The sequence below is a fragment of the Anser brachyrhynchus genome (assembly GCF_964034855.1).
Source record: "Anser brachyrhynchus genome assembly, chromosome: 1".
Classification (NCBI taxonomy): Eukaryota; Metazoa; Chordata; class Aves; order Anseriformes; family Anatidae; genus Anser; species Anser brachyrhynchus.
The window spans coordinates 186,363,085-186,388,708 of NC_137694.1; the positions used below are offsets into that span (position 1 = coordinate 186,363,085).

Consider the following 25,624-nt stretch of genomic DNA (forward strand, 5'->3'; position numbering starts at 1 on the left):
ACCAGAGATTCAAGAGGGGATGGGATGCCAGTAACATCTTAGTCTGTAACATTTGACCCCACATGCCAGCAGTGGTAGAAAACCACCTGAAGACAGCAGCTGGGCTGATAGATGTGTGTTGCAGGTGCAGTTATAAGAAACATCAGAGGATGAGGTGTTTCTCTTGTCAGTGGTTGTGTGTCTCCAGAACAACGCCATGAGGTCAGACTTTGGTCTTACCCGTTTTCCCCACAGGGCTCTTATTTTTATACTCAGGGCTGAAATTGTGCATCTGGCCGTTTCTTCATGAATATAACATGTGGATATAATCTGGAAAAGTGCATTTGCAAATTTTTCAAATATAGAAGAGTTAATGAAGGAAAATTATCCCTGCAGAGATATGAGATGCTTACTGAAGAGTTATTTTCCAAATAAAACCTCTCAAAATGTGAATGAAAATTGAAAGCAGTGAAGAAGCTTTTATTTTACAGAAATTACTGAAACTTTATATGTTACTCATTCTCCAGTCTTTTTACCATAGAGACCAGGTACAGTCCATTGGGTTTTCCAACAATGTCACAATGACATGAAAAATTACTGTGAGGATAAAGATATTTCTTACAGAAAAAGCCCTCTGTGGGCATGCAAACAACTGTTCCTGAAGAGCTGCTAGTTCCACACATGCAGAAGCACACAGCTATGCAATACAAGATCTGGGGAATTAGCAGGTGGTAGGGCTGGGAACACCAAATCGGTGTCTGCACTGTGCGTATCCTCGGATGTTGAGGTACCTGCTGGTGACACTGCCAGCCCCAGCCACCTTTTGTGAAGCCACGCTCCCCAGGGTGTTGGGTGTTGGGAGTTTGGCACACATGCAAGCCGCAGCTGCCCTTCTGTCTCCTCGGTGTCTCAGTGTGAGCATGGGCTGCAGTCTCATGGGCTGTGTTACAGGGGTGACCTGAGGCGCTCCTGCCAGGCAACTCCTGTGGTCCATGACTGGTGCCTGCCCAGCAGCCCAGGGTGTGTGGAGAGGCAGTGTTATGGCATGAGAAAGCCCTTTGGGGGCATCCCAGAAATCAGAGAATCACAGAATGGTTGAGGTTGGCAGGGACCTCTGGAGCTTCTCTGGTCCAACCCCTGTCCTAGCTGGGACATCTAGAGCAGGTTGCCCAAGGAGCACGTCTAGATGGCCTTTGAAGATCTCCAAGGAGGGAGACTCAATCTCTTGGGCAACCTGTGCCAGTGCTCCCTCACCCATCCAATAAAGAAGTCCTTCCTTATGTTCAGACGGAACCTCGTGTTCCAGTTTGTGCCCATTGCTTCCTGACCTGGCACTGGGCACCACTGAGATCAGTCTGATTCCATTGTCTTCTTTCCTTCACTTCAGGTATTTATAAACACCAATCGCCCTGAGCCTCCTCTTCTCCAGACTGAGCAGTCCCAGCTCTCCCAGCCTCTGCTCACAGGAGAAGTGCTTTAGTCCCTCCATCATCTTCATGGCCCTTTGAAGAGCTTTTGATTCTTTGGAGCTTTTAAACACAAAAAATCTTTAATGTATGGGAAGAAGTAGGACACTTACATGGCCTTGTGCATAAAATAATTTGCCAGAGGTGAAAGACTGAAAGCAGCAGAAAAGCTGGCACCCAAGGAGGTGCTGTGAGGTGCGTGACCATGGGCCACTGAAGCAACCTGCCCAGGTACTGAACTTGGTGCCCCACCACTCATTGCCTGTCCCCATGTCCCCCTGTGGCACCCACACTGAGCATGGGAGGACAAGGGACCTTGTGCCTCCTGGGGGATGGTAATCCTACTTTTTGCTGCAGTATCACCCATTTGTGCCCAATTCTCTGCCCTCTCTCATCACAGGATGCTTTTCTGTCACTGCTGCCCATATCTTTCCCACCCCCTGAGTGGTTCTTTTCCACTTTATTTCTCCCTCAAACATTAGTTTGCATGTTTTTCAGACTGCATCTCATTCTGCTTCCTGCCATGCTACTGTTCTCACTAGGTGCCTTGGTATTATTCCTCTGTCCTGGCAGGTATTTGAAGCTTGTCCTGGTTTAATATTATCTGCAAGTCTCAGTGTTTGCTTCCATCCTCTGAATCCTGATAAAGCTGTTTTGGAAAAGAGGACCAGTAAGGATTTAATCCATTTCATCAGCCTGGCATAGAAAAGACTTTTCTGGGAAACAAACAAACCAAAAAAAAGTCTGAAGTCCGCCAATACAGTAAAGATGCTTTGCACTTATTTCTCACTCATCAGTAACTGCTGAGCCTGGACTCAAGACAGAAAACAAAAACAACAACAAAATAAACATCTTCAGGCTACTGTTAAACCCTGAATTTGGGGCATGTAATCCTCTGCTGTAGCCACAGCGTGGGGCCGTTGTCTTTGGGAGCTTGCGAGGGGCTGCAGACATGAAAAGGCCATTCAGCTTGGGAAGCAGCTGGGCTGCAGTTCGCACTGTTTCCTTAGACAACTGTGACAGATGCAGCAAAAACAGTCCCATCAAGGAGAATGGGAGGTGTATGGGACCTTCCCGTGCAGATATCTTTCCCAGGAATCTCACTGAAAAGAAAGACTAAAGGAAAAGAGCTCAAGTACGGCAGAACACAATGATGCTCCACGGGGATTCAGCCTCACCAGAGCCCCACAGGGCCAGATAGCAAAAGAGAGCAAACAAACTGCATGTAAGGAGAGTAAGAGTCATTCCCAAGTTAAAGGGTATTTGTAGGAAAACCAGTCAAGAGTTTAAGCTTAGAGAGAAAAGCCTTTCGGGTGAGCTGGTAGACACAGAAGGGCTGAAATGAGAAAATTTATTCAATGGAATAAACTCTACACAGCTGCAGAGTAGCTAAGTGAAGAGCATGACACTATATCAAGAAGGGGATCAGAAAAATCTGTTAAAGGTGAGGAAAGGTAAATGTCATGGGTTAACCTGGCTGTGGGATCAGGGTGGCCAGCAGCGTAAGAAAGTCTAATCTTAGAAACAGAGGCTACCATGGGCTTCAACAGGTACATTTTGATTAAATATACCTAAACAGAACATCTATGTCAAAGTACAGTAAAATATTTTTTTTTCTGTGTGATTGAGAAACTCCTTTATCCATGTTTTATTGTTATTTTTATTTCTATAGATTTTCAGGTATGCTTTGCAACTATCTGAAGCCATGCAGTCTTGGAGTCCTGTAGTACTGAGAGCTAATAGCACAATCCCAATCAGAGAGCTTAGTAAAAACCAAACCAAACCAAACCAAAAAAAAAAAACCAAAAAACACACCATAACAACAACAACAACAACAAAAGGCCCAGGGTAAAAACTGCCTGTGAAATGTGAGCCCTCGCCACAAAAAGGCAGTGGAAAAGTTGGAAATGTGTGTGACTGCAGGCAGGAGAAAGAGTAGAGCAACTCTTTAATTACAATATATTGAACAAATCATCCCCAGTAAAGATGTTGTTCACTCAGCTCCAGAGATGGGAAAACACACCAGAGGAGGCAGTGAGATAGAAGCCACTGAGGTTTTGCACTGACACTGACAGAATCACAGCTTGGGTGGGGGACTTCTAGGGACCACCTGGCCAACCCCCCTGCTCAAAGCAGTGTCGGCTGCAGTAGGCTACCCAGGCCCATATTTAAACATGTGGATAAGAGCCATCTGGGGCCATCTCTTCTCCAGGTGAACAGTCCTGGCTCTCTCAGCCTCCTGAGGTGAGAGGTGCTCCAACTCTTTAATCAACCTCATGGCCCTTCATTGGATTTTCACCAGTATGTCCCCATCCCTTTTATACTGGGAAGCACAAAACTGGATCCAGCACTCCAGGTGTATCTGAGTGCTCCTCCTAATGCAGCCTCCTTTGCAGCAACATTGTATTGATGGCCCATGGCCAATTTGGGCCAGAACCATCAGATCTTTCTCTGAAGAGCTGTTTTGCAGCTGGTCAGCCCCCAGCATGTACTGGTGCATGGGGTTGTTCTTCCCTGGGGCAAAACTTCACATTTTCTGTTGCTGAACTTCGAGATTCCTCTCTGCCCACTCCTCCAAGTGTGCTGGTGTGTTAGTGACAGAAAGAAGGAGACAGAGAAAACACAGAATTTTGATGAAAATAAATAATCTAATCTATTTTTCAGTTTACCATCATGGAAAATCCCTGCAGCTAGCTCAAGTGAACTCAAGGTCAGGTTCTCTTTTCTTTTTACCTTTCTTTTTTTTTTTTTTTTTTTCCTGAAGGCTGAGTGCTTAGCAATCCTCAAAATGGCATGGTGCTTTTTGCCTGTGGCTTCTCCTGATGCTGTTCTGTTGGATCCAACTTGTTTTTACTCAAATCTGTTCTGAGAAGAACAGGTGCAACTCAGCTGAAAACATGATGACTCTATATAGTCCCATATGTCACTGCAGAGTGGAAAAAAATAAAGCTAATAGCATCTAATAAACTATGCAATAAACTATGCTAATAGCATCTATAAACTATGAAGCAAAATCAAATGTGTGTTTTCAGTCACCTTTTCTACTTTGTGCAAACTGAAAAAAAAAAATTTTTGCTCTTGTGGAGTTTGATAATAGCTCATTGAACAAAGCCAATGGATGTTCAACAGTCTGTATTTAATATGAAATGTCTGTACATCCATAAACATAAACTAGTAAAAAGAAACATATCACTGGTAATAAATAACTCTCTCAGACTGCGGTCTCATCTCTGGTTTTGATTAAATTCCTGCATTTGCAGCAAAGGAAGCAACAAGTTTACAACTTTGTAGGTAAGAGAATATAGTTGAATGGCTGCTCTGTCTTGATTTAAAGTTCATTTATTTTTATCTACAAGTCAACACAAAAATACATTCTGTTACAGATTTGGGATTTTAAACAGCTTTCAGAATGGAAATAATTTTTCTCAATGACTTTCCAATAGTAAACTCCTTTCCCCATCAATTACAGTGAAAAGCGACTTACAAGGAATTTTTGGCCAGATGAATAAAATATTCAAGAGACTAAATATATTCATAAGAACAGTTTGGCTCAGAGATTCTTTGGGCTTAATTCCTCTACTAGTCAGCAAGTTCTTTGACCTTTGTAAGGAGCTAATCAACACCGTAATTGATTACCACTTACCATGCTGTAGGTTCACTTTGAAAAATTGAAAACAGCATCTCCAACATCATCTGTATGTTGTTTGGCACGGAGCAGCTGTGTTTTTAACGATTATATTCACACTGGAGTTTCCAATTTCCTCTTTCAAAGACTGCATAGTTAATGACAGAATGTGCCTCTGCGATGACCCAGACCTAGATGTGCTCTTGCACAAGTAACAGATACAGCAGAGACATTTCCACACCCTTCCTCTGGTCTCGCCACTGACTTGGACACTGCCATTATAGGTGAATATGCATGGACTTGAGGCAGGACTGGGCTTTGCTCCTGTATTGCAACAAGGACTGCAAGAAGTAACACAGCACACTATAGAGCTGCAATCCTCGTAGATCACTTTGGGCATTTCAAGTCTTTCTTTTTTTTTTTTGATCATTTGGTTTGATTTAATTCACAGCTGACCACAGGACCCTGTGCACAATACTGCTAGTTATCCATTACACACCTCCTTAGTGTCAAAGCACAGGTCTGGCCGGCAACTACGCACATCCCTGTGTCCACCCCAGCGTGCGTTCGTCAAATTACAAGGCAAAATCTGCCCCAGTAAGCCTTCGCCAGCACAAGTAATATCTGTCCCTGCTGGCTCTGCATAAATGAGTACGAACATCTTGTGCCTAAAGAAAGGACAGTCACAGGTGCTATTCAGCTAGCAGCGATGGTCACAGTAAGCGGATCTAAAAGAAACCATCAGTTTGTACTGGTATCAGTCACGAACAGGCTGCATGATCAGCAAAGGATGGAAAGGAGTTGTGTGATATTTGTGATTCAGCAGCAAAAGCTGCCCACCAGAGGAACAAGTCATTAGGCAAATTATATGCAGTGTGGTCCAAAAATATCTTTACACATTCAGCAGTGAGCACAGTTATTGTAGTCGCTTTACTAAATTAACAAAAGATTTCAGCGATTCAAAAACTGAAATACAGACACTTTATACAGAAAGATTTAAGTACAAATAAACCAATGTAACGTTCTTCAGGGAAAGGATTTTAGTTGTGTTTCATAAACACCAATAAATACTGAAAAAGACAAGGAAATTACAAAAGAAACAATAGCAACAACTTTAAATTGTCCCAAGGACTATATTTATAATTTAAGCTAATTTTTGATACTTTTGCAATGGGGATTTAATCCATTTTTTAATCTAATTAAAAATGAAAAAAAAAAACAAACAGTCAGAGTATTACTGATATAAAACCAGGAAAGGGGTCACAACTAGAGCAGAAAAATGACACATCTGGTTAGAACCATATTACAATTTGGCAGGAATACTAATGAACACCATGTATGTGTGAGAAAAAGACAGCATCACAGTTACAGGCATGAAACAATGATTAAGAGTCATTATCCAAAATGAAAAGCAACATTACTAAAAGGGAAAATGAAGACTAGAAAAGGAAAGAAAGAAAAATAAGGAAACTTTAAAAGCCACCTCTTCATCATAGTCTTCTAAGGCAAATGTTGCATGCACTACCTCCCCGAGAAACAAGACAAAGCTTTTCCGTTCCCCACATATTCCCCTTCATTTAGTTTCATGAAGAAAGGTTTGAAAGAGCAGACCGCTGGGAAGAAATACTACAGACTTCTAAATTAGTGAAAGAACTTCCAGCTTCACTGTTATATTCTGGGTAAGAGGAACTGGAAGAAATTATATTTTTCAGCCTCTGAAGTGCAATGATCAATAGCAAAAGGAGAAAAGCTAAGAGACTAAGGAATATAGAAACATAGACATAGACGTTAGATAAACGGCCAGGTGATGAATCCACGGAAGTTGAAAGGGATGTGGGATATAACTCCAGGAAAGTCCCATTTTCCATGTTTCCTACAAATCCAGATGAGGGGTCGGGTTCCGACATCTTGGGGTTTGCGTTTTAAAAATCACCACAGATCTTGGATTAGAAGGCAGTTTTAGCAGCATAACAGAGGGCTTATTTTAGATGAGCATTTTGCCATCACAACAAAAAGATAACGAGTCAGCCAGTGATCAGATTTATCCTTTACTGATCAAACCCAAGAAAATGGAAGATTGTATCCTTCAGAACTGTGAGGAAAAAGAAAAAAGAAAAAAAAAAGTAAGATTAATTTACTAACAGATAACATGATTTTATGTGTACCTGAGACAATCCAATTCTTAAGAGTTATTTGTCCTTAGCACTGAGGTGCAATTCTTAAGGCATTAGCTAACTCCTATCTTTACATCTCTATATGCTAAAATGCAGCAATAAGAGAATCCCACCCATCAACAAATTAAAAGTGATCCATTCCAGGAACTGATCCCACGAGGAATTCTTTAACTGAGGAACAGCCCAATCAAAATAGCTTTGTATTTTATGTGGGAAAGACGTATTAGAACCCAAATTTGTTTTGTGGATAAAAGCTAATAAAGGAATGAAAAATCCCTCTCAAGTCATCAGCTTTTCAACCTAGAGGAAGGCTGTTCAATGCCATGATGGATTCCACAGCAGAATCCACTACCATTACCCACTTATTCCCTACTGTCTTGCCTGGGGTGACCAGAGTGAGAAAATCTGCCAGACCTGGCCTCTTACTATAGATTTATGAAGTGGATCAAATGGTTTCAAAGATCAAAATGCATCTTGCTCTCATGCTGCCAGGGTGATCTCAATGGCAGACACGTTTCAGTGAAGTGTTGCAGCTTTTGACACCTACGAGCAAATTCCTGAGAAAAGAAGCAGCCCTGGCAGCCCAGCAAACACGAGGGGTCTGCCTAAGGGCACCAAAGGTTTGCCTTCAGCCTCTTTGTGTTGAAACCTGGAAGCTCTGGTGCTGGCAAAGGTCAGACTAGAACAGGAGGAGCAGATCAGGGCATGCTGAGCTGCTTTTTTTTTCTTCTTTTTAAACTAACGTTGTCAATCCCCAGGTGCTGTCTGGAAGAGTAAGAGGAAGCTTGGTGGTAAAGAATTGCTTGTAAAAAGTCTACATGCTGTAGCTGAATTGTACACAGAAACCCATTGCCTTTATTTCTACAAAAATAGATAATACAAGGTGTAAGTGGGGAACAAATGAAGCTCATTTTCTGTATGTAATTATCCACATGCAACCTTTCTATCCATCCATGGTCAACCTCTCACCGGAGATACTTGGCATGGCAAGGAAAGGTGCCCAGCTTTCCTCCGCACAAGGAAGACAATATCCCTACAGACCTAAGTTCCCAACATCTTGACCTTGCTTTAGGGCTGGCTCTACACAGTTACCTCTAACTCCCAGCTAGAGGTTTTGAGGAAAATCCCACTGCTTTTCATGGCAACATAGATAGCAAACTGTCAGCAACAGTAAGAAAGACAGAATCAGGCCCTTAAAGTAAAGTCTGTGGTCTCTTTCTGTGTGTCACACAGCTGCTGAAGTCTTTCCATGGAAGCGTCCCAGCATTGTTCCAGGCAATGTTCTGTCTTCTAATTTTTCCTGTAACCATATTACATATATGTCCCATTACATATTCTGCTAACTTGATAAAGTTCCTCCTTCTTCAAGAGGGTGACAACTTTTAATGCTTGCTTTGAGCACAAAGCCCCCAGTCTGAACTAAAAATCCCCAGGAAGGATTAGATACTTTTCTGCTGGTGCTGTTTCTTCTCAGGAAGCCTTGGTGATACCTGCTGAAAATGCTTTGCAGCCACTTAAGTTATTTGCCCAGGTGCTCACTGTACTTCCATGCTGTAAATTAAATTTAGGAGGTTATGCTATAGGCCATAAAAAGCCCTAAGAGCCCTGAGTGAACAAAGACTACGTAAAGGAGTAGGTAGAATCTAATCCTATATTTTAAAATTCTAATTTATTTTCTATACCTCAGAATGACATCTAAACTGCATAAAACAGGTCAAGACTATTCTTTGGTGTCACGGACAAGTTGCATGGCATACTGCATGAAGATATCTGAACTCCTTTTTATGCCTGTGGACAGGATGGCCAAGTCACAGCTGCCTTTGGGAAAGAATGATGGCCATCCTAACCCTACATATGGCATGGCTTGGAGGGTGGTAGCTGGCCAAAACCATGCCAGGAAGTATGCTACTAATTCAACAGGAGAGATGATGACAGGCCTATGGCCCGGATTAATTTACTGGTATATTCACATCCATAATACTCTGATGGATAAAAGGTTACATTCCAGATGTTGTTTTATTGCAGAGCTTCTGGTAGTCTTAATCAAGCATCCCAACAGCCTACAAGATATGCAGGAGTGCAAAAGTGCATCTGCAAATGCCAGATAAAATATTCTTAGTCTTGTGGTATACAACTTATACAGATGTATAAAATATATTTAAGGAAACCGATTTTATAATGCTAATAGTATTTACCCCAACAAGAAGCAGTACTTATTGTACCTTGTGAAATGAATCACAATACACTGAACAGAGAGATCCTTATGAGATTATACTCCTTTTGAACTATCTTTAATTCAGTGATCCAAAATTAACTAATGGTACAATACATGTTCATTTCATGTTCTGGAAGTAGTTAAGTGTCTTAAAGCTAATTTATCCTTTTTAAGAGATAAGCTTTGATATAGAAGATGTTTATCCTTGATTACTCATTGTAATGAAAAGCAGATCCATTAATAATTGAATTTCTCTATAATAACTTAAGGAATTAATTCACATAAATTCTTTAATATGGCAGAAGTTAAAAGCCTTTAAATTCTTCACAAATTTGAAATCTGCTCTGTTCTACTTTTACCAGTAATGGTTTTGGCCCTGGTACAAGGAAGAGCTGCAGCATAGGACTTCCTTTGAAGTGAGCAGAAAATTTATGGTCTTTAATAGGACTAATCAGAATCTTACAGTTAAGCAGAGATGTGAGTGCTTTGCTAGATCAGAGCCTTTATAGGTCTTACAATGTCAATTGGGCTATTTTTAACTGAGTATTTTGCGGTGAGATCAGAGGCTCTGTAAACTCTGATTCCAAATGACTATGGTCCAGATCCTCATTGCCTCGCTTACACTGCATAGGGATGTGATATGCAACTGGATCTCATCTAAAATAAAGCTTCAGCTAAAGTGACTCTTCAGGTGATGTTTTAGGAAGAAAAAAAAAAAGGGTTGTTTTAATTACACATTTCAAATACAAGAAACGTAAAGTCCTGCTCATCCTAAAAGGATTTTTACAAACCATCTGTACCCTGCTGAAGTAAATTAACAGCAACGTCCTATGGAAGTGTGAACATATGAGCTCATAACATCTGCATAGCATTCATAGGAAAGGTACAAATGTGTACAGAAATAAAACAGGTCCAATCCTGATCCCTGATGGAGTTCCCTGGTGCTATCCCAGCACTGCAAAAAAGGCTGGAGATCAGCCAGGGTGGCTCAGCTGCCAACTGCTGGGCCGTGAGGGACAGGGGCGCAAGAGTAGTTTGTACTGAGACGTGCACAAACCTCTGCCACAAGGCACATCAGACCTCCCAGCCTTGAAGAGCAGCTTTATTCAATGCACTACAGCTACCAGGTCCCTGCTTCTTCCAAGACAAGAAGATAAGTTGTACAACCATTTCTCTCTCTCCTGGGGCCTAATCCTCCCAAAGGAAGAGTCCCCAGAGAAGCCAGATGTTGGCTTAATCTTCTTCCTTGGTAAATGGTTTCGTGCATTTCTGAAAACTAAACAGAACAATATCAAGGCCAAACCTGGTCCCAGAAAAATGATTAGGAAGTTTGTCACTGACTTCAGAGTATAATGAGAAAATTGACTCAATATCTGTGATGTAGCTGGATCCAGATGACCTTCTCAGAGGGAACTATGTCGTTCCAGGACAGGGACGTGCAGCTCGAGGAGGCTTCATGAGTCACCAAGCCCAACCTGACTGCTGTCCCAGGCCATACTCTGTCTTTCCAACCCTGGCTGAGTTCTCGCCCTGCTATTACTCCACTGTTACACAGCCTGCTGCTCTGATGGACAAGCTGCTGATACAGATTCACTCATTTTAGCAAAACTACTCCCTGCATCAAGATGGCACAGACTCCACCTCCACTCTCTGCTAGTTTTAGATATAAAAGAGAAGAAAACCTTATTCTGTTACTTCAATCCCCAAATAGGCGTGCCAGCACACAAGGAAAGGCTTTGCTGGATACATGGTGTCATTTGTAAATGCTCACTTTTCAAACAGAACCATTATGCAAGTATTATCCCACAGTTTCACATTGTTCATCCATTCATGTCCTCTGTATAAATCACTTTCCACAGGTGATACCCACTCTTATTCCAAGGGCAGGGCTACCTGATGCATACTGCAGGCAGCCTCAGTTGCAGCTTTTCATCTTTTCTTCTATTCATGGTAAGGGGGAGACAGACAAAATGACCTTCACCAAAAGTAAGGCAAACGGGGGAGGCGAGGATTAAGTAAATTGTCAACACGTAAGAGCTAAATCCCAGCTGATGTGAAGTATCATGTCCTGGTAGCTGCGCCAAAGCTATCAACTCTTTGCACCTTTGATGGCACCTGTCATAAAACTTATTTCTTCAGAACACTGCAGAGTGGTCAAGGGGAGAGGCCTCGCTAATTAGCACATGCCCTGAGTGCCAAATTATATGTAACACATGCAATTTAATCTTGAGCATCATTGAGACATCAGTCATCTCCCTCTTCAGTCTAAGATGAATTTCAAACAGGGCTGCAGTACTCTCCCAAGATGGCATGGAGTAAACAGAGAGCTTTTGCATAGCCCCAGGATCATAAATCCTTTACCATCCAGTTGTCTGTATTATATTTCTCTGCATATCTTGATGCAACAATTTTTTCTTCAGACACACTGAAATATAATTTAATGGTGCATGCTCATAAACACCAAGGCCCTAAAACATGAGGAACATGAGGTCTTTTCCGACCTAAATGATTCTACTATTCTATGATTTTATTTGGAGTTTATCAGCCATAGGTAAACGCTTTGTTTTCTTGGTTCTTCCTGGTTTTCTGTGACTACAGGCTGTGAAATACCTTGGCTATTTCAGAGGCTTCAAAGTGTTTAAGCAGAGAGACAAACAGACATCAAAGAAAATCAGCGTTTTTATGCTTGATAAACTAAGATTTTTGTCCTGATCTTCCATCAGCTCTTCCTCTGCAGGTAGAAGGTATCCTAAAAAGTCCTTTTCTTATTGTAAACAACTCCTAACAGCGGAGGGCTTAATTTACCTTTACAACAGTTACAACAGTGAGCTCCCTTTTCCCTTCAGACATCAATATGGGACACATCAGCTTTCCTTCCCTAAAAGCTTGAAACCCTTTTGGCTGATTTCAGCCCAATGTATACACAGAGGCAGAGGATGAAAGCAACGTAAAAATTAGATTTCTACAACTTCTTTAAAACAGATGGTTCTGGGGAGAGCAGGGAGTCGCTCAATGACCCAACAACGGACTGGTGAAGCTCACCCATGGGCATCTGCCCAAGGAGCCTTGGGACACCAGGCTTCATTCCCCCTGCATGCACTGTTCTCCCGAGGATCCAGTTCCCCAGCTTGCACACACGTGTGTCCCGAGGGACACAGAGGTGTGGGTGGAAGAAGCACAGCCCCACCACTGATCACACGTGGGAGGCAGGGGGAAGCACAGAGGGAGTCAGGGATGCGGCTGCTCCTTCCACTGCTCACAAGTCCTCCAAGGAGCCTCATACAGATGCTGGGTAACACAAGGGACAGAAACAAATCCTCCTGTTTGCATTCATTTCTGCTTTCTTTTAGAAATCAGATACCAGTACTGGACATCTTGTACAAATAGCACAGTAAGGACCCATGGGGACACACTTTGGGTGGTCTCTGTGGAATATGCCCACGAAGGATGACCTGGGACCATCCCCTTGATGATGATCTGGTGGCTAGCAAAAGGCACTGAAATTACTGACTGTTAGTCTGGCTAGGAAATGGCTAGGAAAGGGAGATCAGTTGCAAGATGCTACTCTGGCTCTGAGCAGCAATTACACGCTCTGTATTAGGCAGACAGTTCTTTGTTTTGAATAGGAGAGGGGAGGCAGAGGACTTTCATTAAAGATGACACTGATTATCTCTATTAAAGGACTCATGAGTGTGTTCTCTGCTCTCTTTTGCCCTTTTGGAAAGTTGGAGCAAGGAGTGAACAGATAATGATATCATCCCCTTGTGACCTGAAAAAAACACCATCTCGTTTGTTCAGCGGTAGAGCAGATAGAACAGGATAGTAATTGTGCAGACTCCCAGGAGAGAGCCCAGACGATGACACTTAAAACTTCCTGATGTTTAAAGGTGTCCCCATTCCCAGTCCTGTTATCATGTTGTTATCACTACTTCCAAAAGCTGGCAGCCAGTTTTCACTAGATCTGTTAAAAAGATTACGATTTCTCATGACCTTTGCAAATTTGATCTATGTATGAAGGCCAGCAAGCTTCTGGTTTAACTTTTCCATCTTCCTCCCCAACACCTTTGTTTTATGCATTTATTTCCTTAGTATATAGGACTGAACCACCACATATAGTCCTTCCAACTAACACGCAACACAAAACATTTATTGCCATTAAAATACTTTTACATGCTCATACCAAAGGACTGAATGAACTTTTCATACAGGGAACCCTCCAGCCATGAAAGTCAGTTTGCTCTAGACTGGGAAAATGTAGCAGTTTAGCATCTTGCAGCTGAATCAGACAATAGTGCTAGACAGAAGAGAAGTTAGCAATATTTTACTCATTTGAAAATGTAGAATGATTAGCTAAGAAAGGCAAACAATGACTGCTCACTTGGAGTTTTGCAAGAATATGATCCTTAATGCTTCTTATTCTTGCATAAATGCCTTTGGCAACTGAAAGACCACAAGTAAATAGGGTGCTGTTTCTTCATGGCCCCAGACCCCTCCAGGAGCATTGAATTCCTTTGCCACTCTGCCTGGGAAACAGGATCGGTCACCTACTGACTCAATAAAATGTGCACACAAGGAAAAGGAAAAACTATTTCCTGCCACAAGCAAGGTCTTCCCTTTAATTTATGATCTAATTTCATCTTTTATTATGATCTAATATGATTTAAATGTATGATTTTTAAAATCTAAGAAGACAAGAGCCCAGATGGCTTGGTTGCAGGTTAAAATCAAGTTATATTTTGTTTGGGGTTTTGTGTGGGGCTGGGAAAAGGAAACTCTTGGAGACACAAGGATATTTAATTCATTCAAATAGGCTTAAATGCCTTTATCATTTACATTTGCCATGGATCTGCACACTACACAGTTATTTATATCAATGTAAAGCAAAGACATCATGACCTGGGACCAAACCAGAGCTTCTACCCCTTCAGTCACTGCCAGATGAATCTGCTTCTATAAAGTATGAGAAAAACAAGCAATGAGAAGGAATAAAATACTTACAAGCAGGATGGTATAGGGATGTAGGACAAATGTCCAATGCGCAGGATGTGGATGGTTATCACGCCCAAATCTAAAGGGACTGCATGCTGAGAAGAGTGCCTATAAAAAAGCAAATCAAAGCCGAAGAGTTTAGTAATAAATACGTTAATTAACCGCCGCCCCCCCCCAGAAAAAAAAACCAACCAAACAAAAAACAAACAGGGATGAAAAGTGGCAGAAATTGCAGGGTAAAACAAAGAGAATGGAGTCCTGGCATGTTTTTCATTTCTGCTAGCCACATCCTTCTGCTGTCCAGCTACAGCACTGCATGTATAATAAAAAAAAAACATGCTTCTCTCTTGATCTCCTCTTTACAGACATGTCTTGATAACACCCTGCCCCTCTTCTTTTGCAAAGTGCTCCAGCACCAAGACAGCCTGCTGTCACCTGGTGCTGCTTTAAGCACTGGAGCTGCGCATCTACATTCCAGTTCATTTCACGTCATCACCTAAAGGCTTCTGCCAGGAATCAGGTCTTTCTGGATTACACACCATTATTTATTTATACTCTTTATTTCAGACAAACTGCAGTTTAAATTCACTTACCTGAAACCCGCCATCTGAATATTGTATGTGCACAAATACAGCTAGCAGATTTTTGCATGCTAAACTCACTCAATACTTAAAACCTGGCCCCTGAACTGTCTTTAATAAAGCAAACTAAATTGATTTTATGTTTGAAGAAACAATCCCAGACAATATAGATTAAGGCAAAAGTATGGCCACTTTCAAGACAATCTTCTCCAGGAAAGAAAAGACACTCGCACAGTCATTATCCGTCTCAAAGCGCTACCCTTTCAGCACATTTGGTTTGAACTGCATTAGAGAAGCGGATCTCTGGGGATGAATGTTAATGCATTGTTATGTTGCTTTCATCCCTTCCATCACTGAATCACTTATGGTTTAAGCCAGTCCAAGTTCAATAAAGAAAATTATCTAGTGCAGCTGTTAAAAGTCAGCATCGTTGAAATGCAAATGTTTTGATAACATTGCACTTGAGAACATTGACTGTGTTATGATGTTCCACCCAAGGAGAGGCAGAGGGCTTCCTGACCACCTCCCAGCCTGGGAGGAGAGGTGTGTGGCTGCAGGTAAACCCTCAGGTCGGCTTCCCCAGGGATGGACCCAGCTGGTGCCTGAACGTGAGGGCTGTGCACCCCAGCACCTGCCCAGGAGCACGTCAGCTGAGGCAGGTGCTGCTACTGCCACGGAGAGGGGATGCAACAGCCCCTGCAAACCTTTTCTCTTGTAAATCTGCCTCCTGTAATAAAGAGCTCAATCCCATGCCCCACAGTTTCATCTGCTCATAGCAGAGACCCTTTCCCTTCCCTTTGTTTCTTTCAGAATGGATGTCTTGGGGAAGGAGGCACAAACCTCTGCAGCAGAGACTTTATCTTCAGACATGACAAATATAAATGGTTTTGCTTCTTTTCCAGCTCTCCTTTGTCTCTGCAGGATCTTCTTTAGCACATCTCTCCCGACATGCACCGAGCACTGCTCTTGCCCGTCCAGCCCTTCATGCAACACAATGCCCCAGTCCCCAGCAAGGCAAAGGGAACAGAGCCTGCGAAATCTTGAGCTGATTAAACACGCCAGAGATGCAGCGTGAAACACAATGCATCCTCAAGGCTCTTTAAATGTCTGTATTCATATTCAAATGGAAAGCGTGCACAGGGAGACAGAGAGGTCTGAGCTTTTAATTACCTCCGAAGAATACAGAAATATTTGGACCAGAAGACCAAGAACCCCTTTGGCTTATGTAGTCCTTCATCCTTCTTGCACCAGTCTAATGCCCTTCACAGCTACTTTGAGGGTCTCAGTTACAGCAGTAGCCCCCAGCTGAGGCTCATGCTGACCATGTTCTGACAGCAGGACTTGGCCTGACCACATCTGTCTCTCCCATTGTCAACGAGACACATGGGGAGGGGGGACCTAGCTGTTCCCATGTTGCTCAGGATGTGAATGGGGCAAGGAGTCTCATCACTGTACTTTTGGGAGATGGGGCCCTCCGTGTTTCTGCTTCCCATGGGAGCGTGAGTCTGAATCTCACCCAGTGGACACACAGTCACTGGGGAAATCAGTCTGCTGCCTGTGTTAGTTTGCTAAAGATATTTATTTCCCACTTCCGTTGAAAATTTCCTGTGGAAAAAAAAAAAGAGATAACTGGAAAAAAATAAAAAAGAAATTCAAAATCCCATTCTCAGTCTGGTTTACCACAGCAAGTAGTCATATTTCATGTCTCAGTTCCCAGTCCCAGCTTATTCCCTTCCATCCCACTCCGAGCAGCTTTTGTTCCTGTCGGTCATCTTCAGCCAAATTCAACCCCAAGCAGAAACCTCAAAGGCATTTGAGCTCCTAAGGTTTAGTGACAACAGATGATCAGGAAGAGGAAACACTAAGGTTCAAACAGCCATTTGGTTCCCCCTGATGGCTTTAGATCTCTCTAATTGACTTCTGCAGCCAAACGCAGCGACCCAGATGTCACTGCCAAAGCAACACACCCCTCCATGGGTACCCATGGAGGCAGCAGGCTGGCAAGGAGGCCCAGTGCAAGGGGAGATCATGCAGAGAGAGAAAATGATGGGATTGGGATTCCTTAATTTCTGCATTTATGGAGTGACTTCTTGTCCAATCTCTTATGAACACAATTTCAAAATTTTTGTTTGAAATTTTAGTGTGGGGTGGGATGACTGCACGTTTTCACAAGGCAAAACGAAAGGAACGCAAACCCATAATTTTCATTTAAAGCCCACTTCCCTCGGTGGAAGGAGCATATGAAAACATTGCAGCTGCTCCTGCCTTTTCTTCCCTTTCTCTGCTGTGTCACCCCGCTCCCTTTGCCCCTTCTTGCAGGGGCTGCAAGTGGCTCTGTGGAGGATGAGCCTCTCTGGACAAGAAGCCACCCAGCATGCGTGTGTGGATGCAATTACCTCAGAGCAAACAGAAATTAATTAAGCTTTGCTAGCTTGTGTCTGATTCTTAACAGCAGCTCCCGATCACCACCTTCTGTATCCGATGCAAGGGAACTGGCGCTGGGCTCCATGCCTCTGGCCAAAGGGCCGGAGGGCAGCTGGCTCTCCCTGAAGCTGTGTGGACTTCTCACGGGGCAGTGTTCCAGCTCCTACGCATCGCTTACTCAGAGTAAAACCTGCCAGATAAAATATCAAGCCCCGGGGCAAGCAGTCATGATTATCAGGGCTTGCTTTCATTCTCCATTGCGCTCACCTGTGAAGCTGACAACTTGCAGGGCTCAGATCCGCTGGTTTGCATTCCTCCAGGGAAAACGGAGGAAAAAAAAAACTCAGAAAGATCAAGCACCATCCCCTTCACCTACCAGGAATACAGTCTAAGGGCTAAACGTGGGTAAATCTGGAAATAAATGGACCTCAGGTCTCTATTAACCCCAGCGGTGCCACAGCACAGCATCCTGCCTGATGCTGGAGGAGGTGCTGGGAGCCCCCATCCCTGGTGCTCCGCAGGGGCCACGTCCACCCCTGTGGTCACATCGTCCCAGCAGGTCTCGGGAGCCCTCCCTGAAGGCTTCTCCAGGGGGCTCTGCTGAACACGAAGGGGCTCTCAGCCTGGCTAGTCAATGGGATTATTAGCCCATAACTAACGACGTTGTGACGCAGGAAGCGGAATCCAGAGTAAAAAGAGAACACTTTTTTTACAGTAATATTCAGGTTACACCCTGGTTTCCATACATTTTGTAAAAATAGAGTACGTGGTCCACCTCAAGACCTAAAATGTCAAGCAGACTTTGTTCAAATCTCCTTAGGAATCCTGGCACAATATAAAGCTAGGACAGGCATTGTACAATGTATTCACCAGAAACCTTTGTTAATGCACCATTTTATTTCAGAAATTTTTCTCCTCCCAAAAACAGATAAAATACCAACAATGTACTGAGGCTGAGAACTCAAATGCCAGGTGAATTTCAGGCACAGATGTACTATCACTCTGCTTGCTGTAACTCTGCTTCCCAACTCAGGTACCTGCTTTACCAAGAGGCGTAAGGGGAGAACCTTTCCTTTTGATTCTCTGCATCCTCTCGACTGTATAACCAAAAATATTTCCATTCTTATTCTACCAACGCAGGCTGCATTGCCTCCTTCGACAAGGAGACTGGCATTACCATATCTACAGGTGTGTGCCTCACATGTACCTATTTTCACTGCTTGCACAGGGGTGTACAGTAACTTACACAAACACACACCGCTGCTGTGAACCATGCTGTGATGTGTAAGCATAAGGGGGCAGGGTTGCACCTGAAATGTCAAAAAGAGCAAGTGAAGATAACCAGCACTAATCACAGACCACAGAAGGGCAGCTTCTGCTGGTGGTAGATAGAGCTATTTGTGCAACACTGCCTCTCAGGTGTCCTGGCCTTAGAGGACACTGTTGTGCTCACATCCAGCCCCAGACTAATCCCAGTGACTGGAATGTGTGGCAGTGCAGGTGAGGGCTTGTCTCAGCATCTCACCAGGCAGCTGCTGAAGGCATCCCAGCAAAAGCAAATGTGTTGGGACATACCAAGGAAATTAATGAAATGATGGACGAGGCACCCATAGGAAGCTACAGACAAGCGCAAGGCAAAGCTTGGGGAAATACAAAGATGATAGCCTGAGGGAGATGGATGCTGAGAGCACGGGCTGACCAAATCCCAGGGGTTTTGTCCTGAAAAAGCAGGAGAGGTGGGAGAGGTGGGATGCCACGTACAGGGGGGCTAGCCTGGATGCTTGAAAGTGAAGCCTGCGGCTGGCGTGTCTGATGTGGTGGAGATGGGGCAAAAACAGGACTGGCCACGAGGGGAGACGCAGCCGAAGCAGCAGGCACGGAGGTGGCTTTTTGCAGCAGCGCTGTGGATCGACCGAGTCGTAACAGGATTTCCTCCGTGCCAACCAGGAAAAGGAGGCAACTGCAGTCGTGAAGACACAAGGGGAGGAGTGCTGGCAAGAGGGTGTTACGGGGAGAGATGAAAATATCATGACTTTTTAATTTTTAAATTCCAAGTCTCGAAACCTATCAGAAACATCGTATTTTTCAGTAACTTCTTGATGTGCTCTGTGCTTGAGCTAATTCTTCTTCTGCTTCTACGTAGACGGGGCGCCAGGAGGAAAACTGTGCTGCTTCCTGCCTTTGATGGGGAATTCGCAGAATACAATTTATAACTTGCACTGCACCACTAAGACCCAATTACGAACCAAGACATTTGGCAGACACAAGCTACCCCGGTCATCCTTTTACGTCTGAAAAGGTTAACGAAATGCAAAAGGCAATAACTTCCTAAGCCAAATACATCCACACACATGCACTCACCAACTTGGTGATGGCACTGGAGCAGACTTGGGTGCTGAAATAGCCCCGGACCCCTTCCCCACCAGCTCGAGGTCCTACAGCATCTCTGCGGCTGCCAGCGATGCTCAGCGAGCAGCAGGCTGCAGGCAGGCAAGCCTGAACGCCAGAGCTGGCAGAGGAAAGCCTGGGAAACATGAAGGAGGCGGGCGTGACATGCTGCTTCTTCCCTCACCTTGGGTGATGTGCATGGCCCAAGTCTGAGGGGAAGGTGGGGAAGGAAGGCAGCCGGTACCCAGCTACAAGCAGCAGTGCCCATCCCTGATGGGGACAAGCCTTTGTAGGCATTACGGCAGACAGAAGGACACCGGGGCTTTCAGGTCGTCCTTTGTTTCAGTCTGTTCAGGCTCAGAAAACTCAGAGCGGGGTCAAAATGACTGCAAAAGGCAAGATTGTAAGGGAACAGACATCCACCCTCCAGCCAGATCCCTTCTTAGAATAAAGCTGCCAGCACTATGTACCTCCTATATCTCCAGTTGTTACACGTTTCTTCTATTCAGCTTTGTACCATTCTGCTACAATTACCTCCGAATTAAATTTAATAGTACTTACTATGCATTCCTAATTTTCTTTGCTTATATACATGTCAAGAATTTTGGCAAATGCTCAGCCTTTTACCACTGTTTTCATAATCTCCCACGGACTCCTGTTTAGCATACGTGAGGTAGGAAGAGTTTGCTTCGCTTGCTTTCTGTCCCAAACTTCCTTACCCCTACTGAGAAGGTACTGCAACAGCCTGGAGCTCTTAGCTAGGCACAAAGTGGTTGGAAAGGACACATTTCTGTGCATCCAACCTGCTTTGTTTTAACACGTTGTGCTGTCTAAGCTCCACTCCTCTCCCGGCACGCAGGACAGGCGTTTTAGAATTTATTTGCAGAGGGAGCAATTCCTTTGCCGTCATCTTCCCCCAAACAATGTGAAAGAGCACACGCGTGGCAATCTTTGCTTTTGCCCAGAGAGCCGAAAACGTGCTTGCACAGCGATGACCCCACACTCTGCACCATCAAAGCCTGCAGCATCTCGCCGAAAGAGAAACCGACCTGTGCCTCCCTTCCCTCGGCATCCCTCCCGCCAGGAGCAGCGCAGCCACGGCCCCACGCTCCTCCAGGGAGCCTCCTGCCCTCTCTGCCCCCGGCAAAAGCAATTTCTCCCAAACCAGAAAGTCTTCCACGCGAGCACTCTGACAGCCCATGGGGTCAATGAGGGCAAAACCAGGTTCTTGCCAAAACGCCTTGGGGAACGACCAAAGGCAGGCCCAACGCGTTACCTAGGACAAACGGGTATGCAAACCCAATGCCCTGATTGCGGCACACGAGGGGCCAAGCACCCCGGTGCCCCCGCGACCACCGACACCGGCTACAAGGCACTTTGTGGTGGACCGGCTCCTGTCAGACCCAATAAATCACAGCGGGCTTTAGGAAGGATGGGAGATAAAATTATAATAATATAATGGTAAAAAGTACCGACCTCCCTTAAAATAATAATTAAAGGGGAAAAAAAAAAAAAGAAACCCCACAACACGAGCTCAGGGAGAGGGCCAGCCCCAACGCCGCGGCTCCGAGCCCCCCCAGCCCGCGCCCCCCGCTCACCGCTCCCGGCTCCGGCTCCGCTCCCCCGTGCCCGGCTCCCGGCTCCCGGCTCCCGGCTCCCGGCTCCCGGCTCCCGGCTCCCGGCTCCCGGCTCCCGCCGCCGTCCCGCACGGCCGCCGCCGCAGCGCCGCCCCCGGCCCGCCCCTCGCCCGTCCCCTGCCCGCGGGCGGCCGCCGGACCCCAGCCCCCGGGCGGGGAGAGGGCTGGGGGGGGGGCTGGGTGCGGTGCTCGGGCTTGTGGAGGGGGTAAAAGCCCTGCGAGGTGCTGGGGTGGATGTCGTAGAATCACAGGGTCATTGGGGTTGGGATAGACCTCCGAGATCATCTGGTCCAACCATCACCCTACCACCAGTGTCACCCACTAAACCATGTCCCTAAGCACCACGTCCAACCTTTCCTCGAACACCCCCAGGGACGGTGACTCCACCACCTCCCTGGGCAACCCGTCCCAGTGCCTGACTGCTCTTTCTGGGAAGAAATGTCTCCTCATTTCCAACCTGAACCTCCCCTGGCACAACTTGAGGCCATTCCCTCTAGTCCTATCACTGGTTACCTGTGAGAAGAGGCCGACCCCCAGCTCCCCACACCTTCCTTTCAGGCAGTTGTAGAGAGCAATAAGGTCTCCCCTGAGCCCCCACTTCAGACTGCTACTTGCATTGTGCAAGCCCCCACCACCTCTCGCCAGACCCGTAACAAAGCCTGCTGATGTACTGCATGCGTCGCCGCCCAGCTCGCAGGGCTGGCCCTTTCCCGAAGCAGCCACCCCACCAGGATGCCACAGGGACAGGTCACAGCACCACAGCCGGGAGCTGGGCCCCGCAAAGGGCTGGGTTAGGGCAGCGGTATTTTTTTGCCCCAGGAGATGAAAAGTTGCAGGTGTCTGTCCAAAAACTCTTCCGAGTTCTCAGGCCAGCTGCTGAGGCCCTCAAGGATACTTAGGCATCATTTACACAAGGGTAAACGAATAGTTGTGCCAAGACCAACTGCTATAATGCCTATAAAGTAACGTAAATGAGAACAAAATCCGCCTTTCCTAGTTTGTCTGGAGAATGACTTACCTGCAGATATCACATACTCTGGAATCAAATATTGAGAAAATGCTACCTGGCTGGGACCCGTTCCTTGCAGGGGACGCCGTGCGAGAGGAGGCTCAGCTGGCTTCTGGTGCACTTGTCTGAGCCACTCTGATTTTTTTATTTTTTATTTTTTTGGCCAAATGACTTTACTGTGGGTTATAAATCAGTGGCAAGCAGTGTGAAGAGCAGATGGGGAGTTTAATGCACCCTCCGCAGCTCAGTCTTGTGTCTGGCTAATGTCCACGTGCAGCTCTGAAAAGGATGTTGGAAAAGGTTGTTCTTCATTTTAAATTGCTCTTTGGGAGCTGCGCAGTTTGTGATGTGCTGCGGAGGCACTTCTGCGAGATGTGCTTTCTTTCACACAGTCTACGTGGTTCCAGGGGAAGAGCAACTTGGGATGCCTCGAAACAAAGCCAGTGTGGGGGGAACAATGCACATGAATAAGTAAATAAAATACAAATCTGAAAGGGAAAATTATTCCCAAAGAACGAACCAAATTTCTTTCTGAGTTCAGTGGCATACTAAAAAAAAGAAGGGTTTGGCTTTCAGAAGGCAAAAATCCCCTTTCAATATTTCGGCTATGAAAAGGGAAGTCGGGGGTTTTGTTTGTTGGGTTGGTTGGTTTGATTTTAGGTTTGGTGTATGAGCACAGACAGGAAGGAGTATCAGAGGGACCCGATATCCCTAATCCGAAAGCAGAGCACTGGCTCAGCTCAGCTGGAAAACTCTGCAGAAAGGGGTGTGTGTGGCAGTGGCTTACTGACTGCATGAGCTATTGGAGCAATAACACACGAAACCTGTTGAAACTGTAAGGAAAGAAGTATTGCAGACACCTACCACACTACTAGCAATGATTAGATTATAGAGGTGAAGAATCCTGCTGAAACCATTTTAACAAAATACTGAGAGTTTGCCATATCCTTTCTTATTTGTATACTCTGACTAGAGGGCTCTTTGGTGCGAGTCCTGTGTCTGGGATGTCACCAGCTATAAACAGACACAGACGGTGGATTAAACTTCTCAGTATCTATTTGTCATACAGACAGGGGCCCAGGCACAAAAGTCTGAGGAGACGGGAGAAGCAAAAGCAGTAAAGCAAAATGTTTGCAACCCAAAATGAGAAAAAAGGCGAGAGAAATGCTTCTTTTCATTACCGCTCAATTATTCCAGCAGTGTAATTGCAAGCTGGGACAAACAGCAAGAATTTTCCCCTGAGGTCAAGCAGGAAGAAGAGAAGAGAAGACAAACGCAACAGAACCAAAGTGGCTGCTAAGCCAGGCATGCAGTCACTAGCAGCAGCCAAAAAACCAGTGCTTTCTAAAGAAAACAAACTGTGATCCCTTGGACTTGTCTCACTCTGGTGATTACAGTTCAAACCCTAATCCACTGAGGAATGAGGAGATTCCTGAGTGCTTCCTGCTGGTGAATGTGCTTACCCCAGTGCATCCAGCATGGCCACTGGTAATCCTCGATGCTGGGAGAAAATCAGAATCCAGATGCAGGTGTGCTCAGTATTTATCACAGTGTAGTTTAGGACACATCATCCTAGCCTGTGAAGCCACAAAAAGATGCCAGCACTTAGGCAATGAGCAAGAATTCCTTTTTGCTCTGTTTTTCTCACTCTTTTCCCAAACAAAGTGCCTCTCACGGGGAGGTGAACAGTGCAATGAGGAGCGGGCACACATTTGTTCAGCAGAGGAGAATAGGACAGGAAGGCTTTTGTGCTTCTCAGGGGTCACTGATACTTCTTGCTGTCTTTTAGCATGGGTTACATCACCGGTGTCCCGCCGCTCTTTGTGGGTTGTTCATTTGCTGCGAGCTGCTCAGTGGCGTTGCTCACAGCAGCACCAGGGGACTTGTCAGCAAGATCTTGCCTCTCGCAGGCTGCTTTGGCGGCTGCGTCAGGACCTCATGCAGGGGCCGTGGTAGTGGGAAGCGCGGCTGCTCCAACATAATTAACTTGCTCTTCCTCCTCGCTTTCTGTGCAAACAGCACAGTGTGAGCTGGCCCTTGCTTCGGACAGTCTTTTATGAAAAATGTGTCTGAAAATGTATTGCAAGGCTAAATGCTCAGATGTAGCATTAGACAGGAACAGGAGGACAGAAAAGATCTTTACGGAGAACGTTTGAAAAAAAAGGATGAAGGAGCAGCAAAGCAGAAAAATGCATGGCTGTTCTTCAAGTGGCAAGAGCACAAAAAAAGAAAGAAAAGTCCTTACAAAGCCACTATAAATATTTTTTGAATGCAGCGACAGTCAGCAACATAGTGACTCTGCCTTAAAAGCACAGAGCAGCAGGCTGAAGGTCTGGAGAGTATTCTGGGTGGGTATGGTGGTCTCTGCAGTTCTGGAAAAGACATGCTAAGGAGACATGGCCTGATCAATGCTTAGTCCAGTTGGGCTTCCAGGGCTCTGTGTCATCCTGACCACCCCTAGGTTTCCCATGAGACAATGTGTCTGTAGCGGATTTTTAACACAAAACACAGAAAAATATGTGAAAGTTACTATTACTATTACTATTACTATTACTATTACTATTATTACTGTTACTGTTACTGTTACTGTTACTGTTACTGTTACTGTTACTGTTACTATTACTATTACTATTACTATTACTATTACTATTACTATTACTATTACTATTACTATTACTATTACTATTACTGTTATTGCTTTGATGGTTCTTGATATGTTTCCCTGCACCTGCGTAGAGCCTGCTTAGAGCAAGTGGTGAAGGTTAGCAAGCAGCTTCATGATTTCCCTGCTCTGCTGGGAAGTTTGCCATCAGAGTTGCCCTATCTCCTTCCAGTGTGTTTAGGGGATGCAGTCTGCTTGCTTCACCATGACTTTTCTGCTTTATTACGGCTTGCAGGTGTACCACAGCCCGGGGAGCTTTGACAGAAGCTGATACAGTCCCAATCTTCTCTGGGCTTCTACAGGGTGAAATTCTGACCTTTTTTAGTTGTTATGAAATTAATCAGCAAAGAAAGTTTTTATCTAAATTTCTCCATTTATCTTCTTGGTTAGGATCTCTAGCTGGTTCTTTTTATCTCCACCTAGGCACTGTAATGTATATATTGAGGTACTTGGTTGGGTGCAGCTCACCCAAATT

The 25,624-nt window shown here is 44.9% G+C and overlaps 1 protein-coding gene across 1 annotated transcript; it reads right to left on the reverse strand.

The window, feature by feature from the left end:
• Positions 1–4,770: 4,770 nt before the first annotated feature.
• On the reverse strand, positions 4,771–21,534 carry SERTM1 (serine rich and transmembrane domain containing 1). The gene is made up of 3 exons (XM_080603198.1): positions 21,440–21,534; positions 14,458–14,556; positions 4,771–7,162 (listed from the first exon to the last, which is right to left on the reverse strand). The coding sequence occupies exon 3, from the start codon at positions 6,975–6,977 to the stop codon at positions 6,654–6,656; it is 324 nt and encodes a 107-aa protein (XP_080459324.1). The 5' UTR covers positions 6,978–7,162; positions 14,458–14,556; positions 21,440–21,534; the 3' UTR covers positions 4,771–6,653.
• Positions 21,535–25,624: the final 4,090 nt, after the last annotated feature.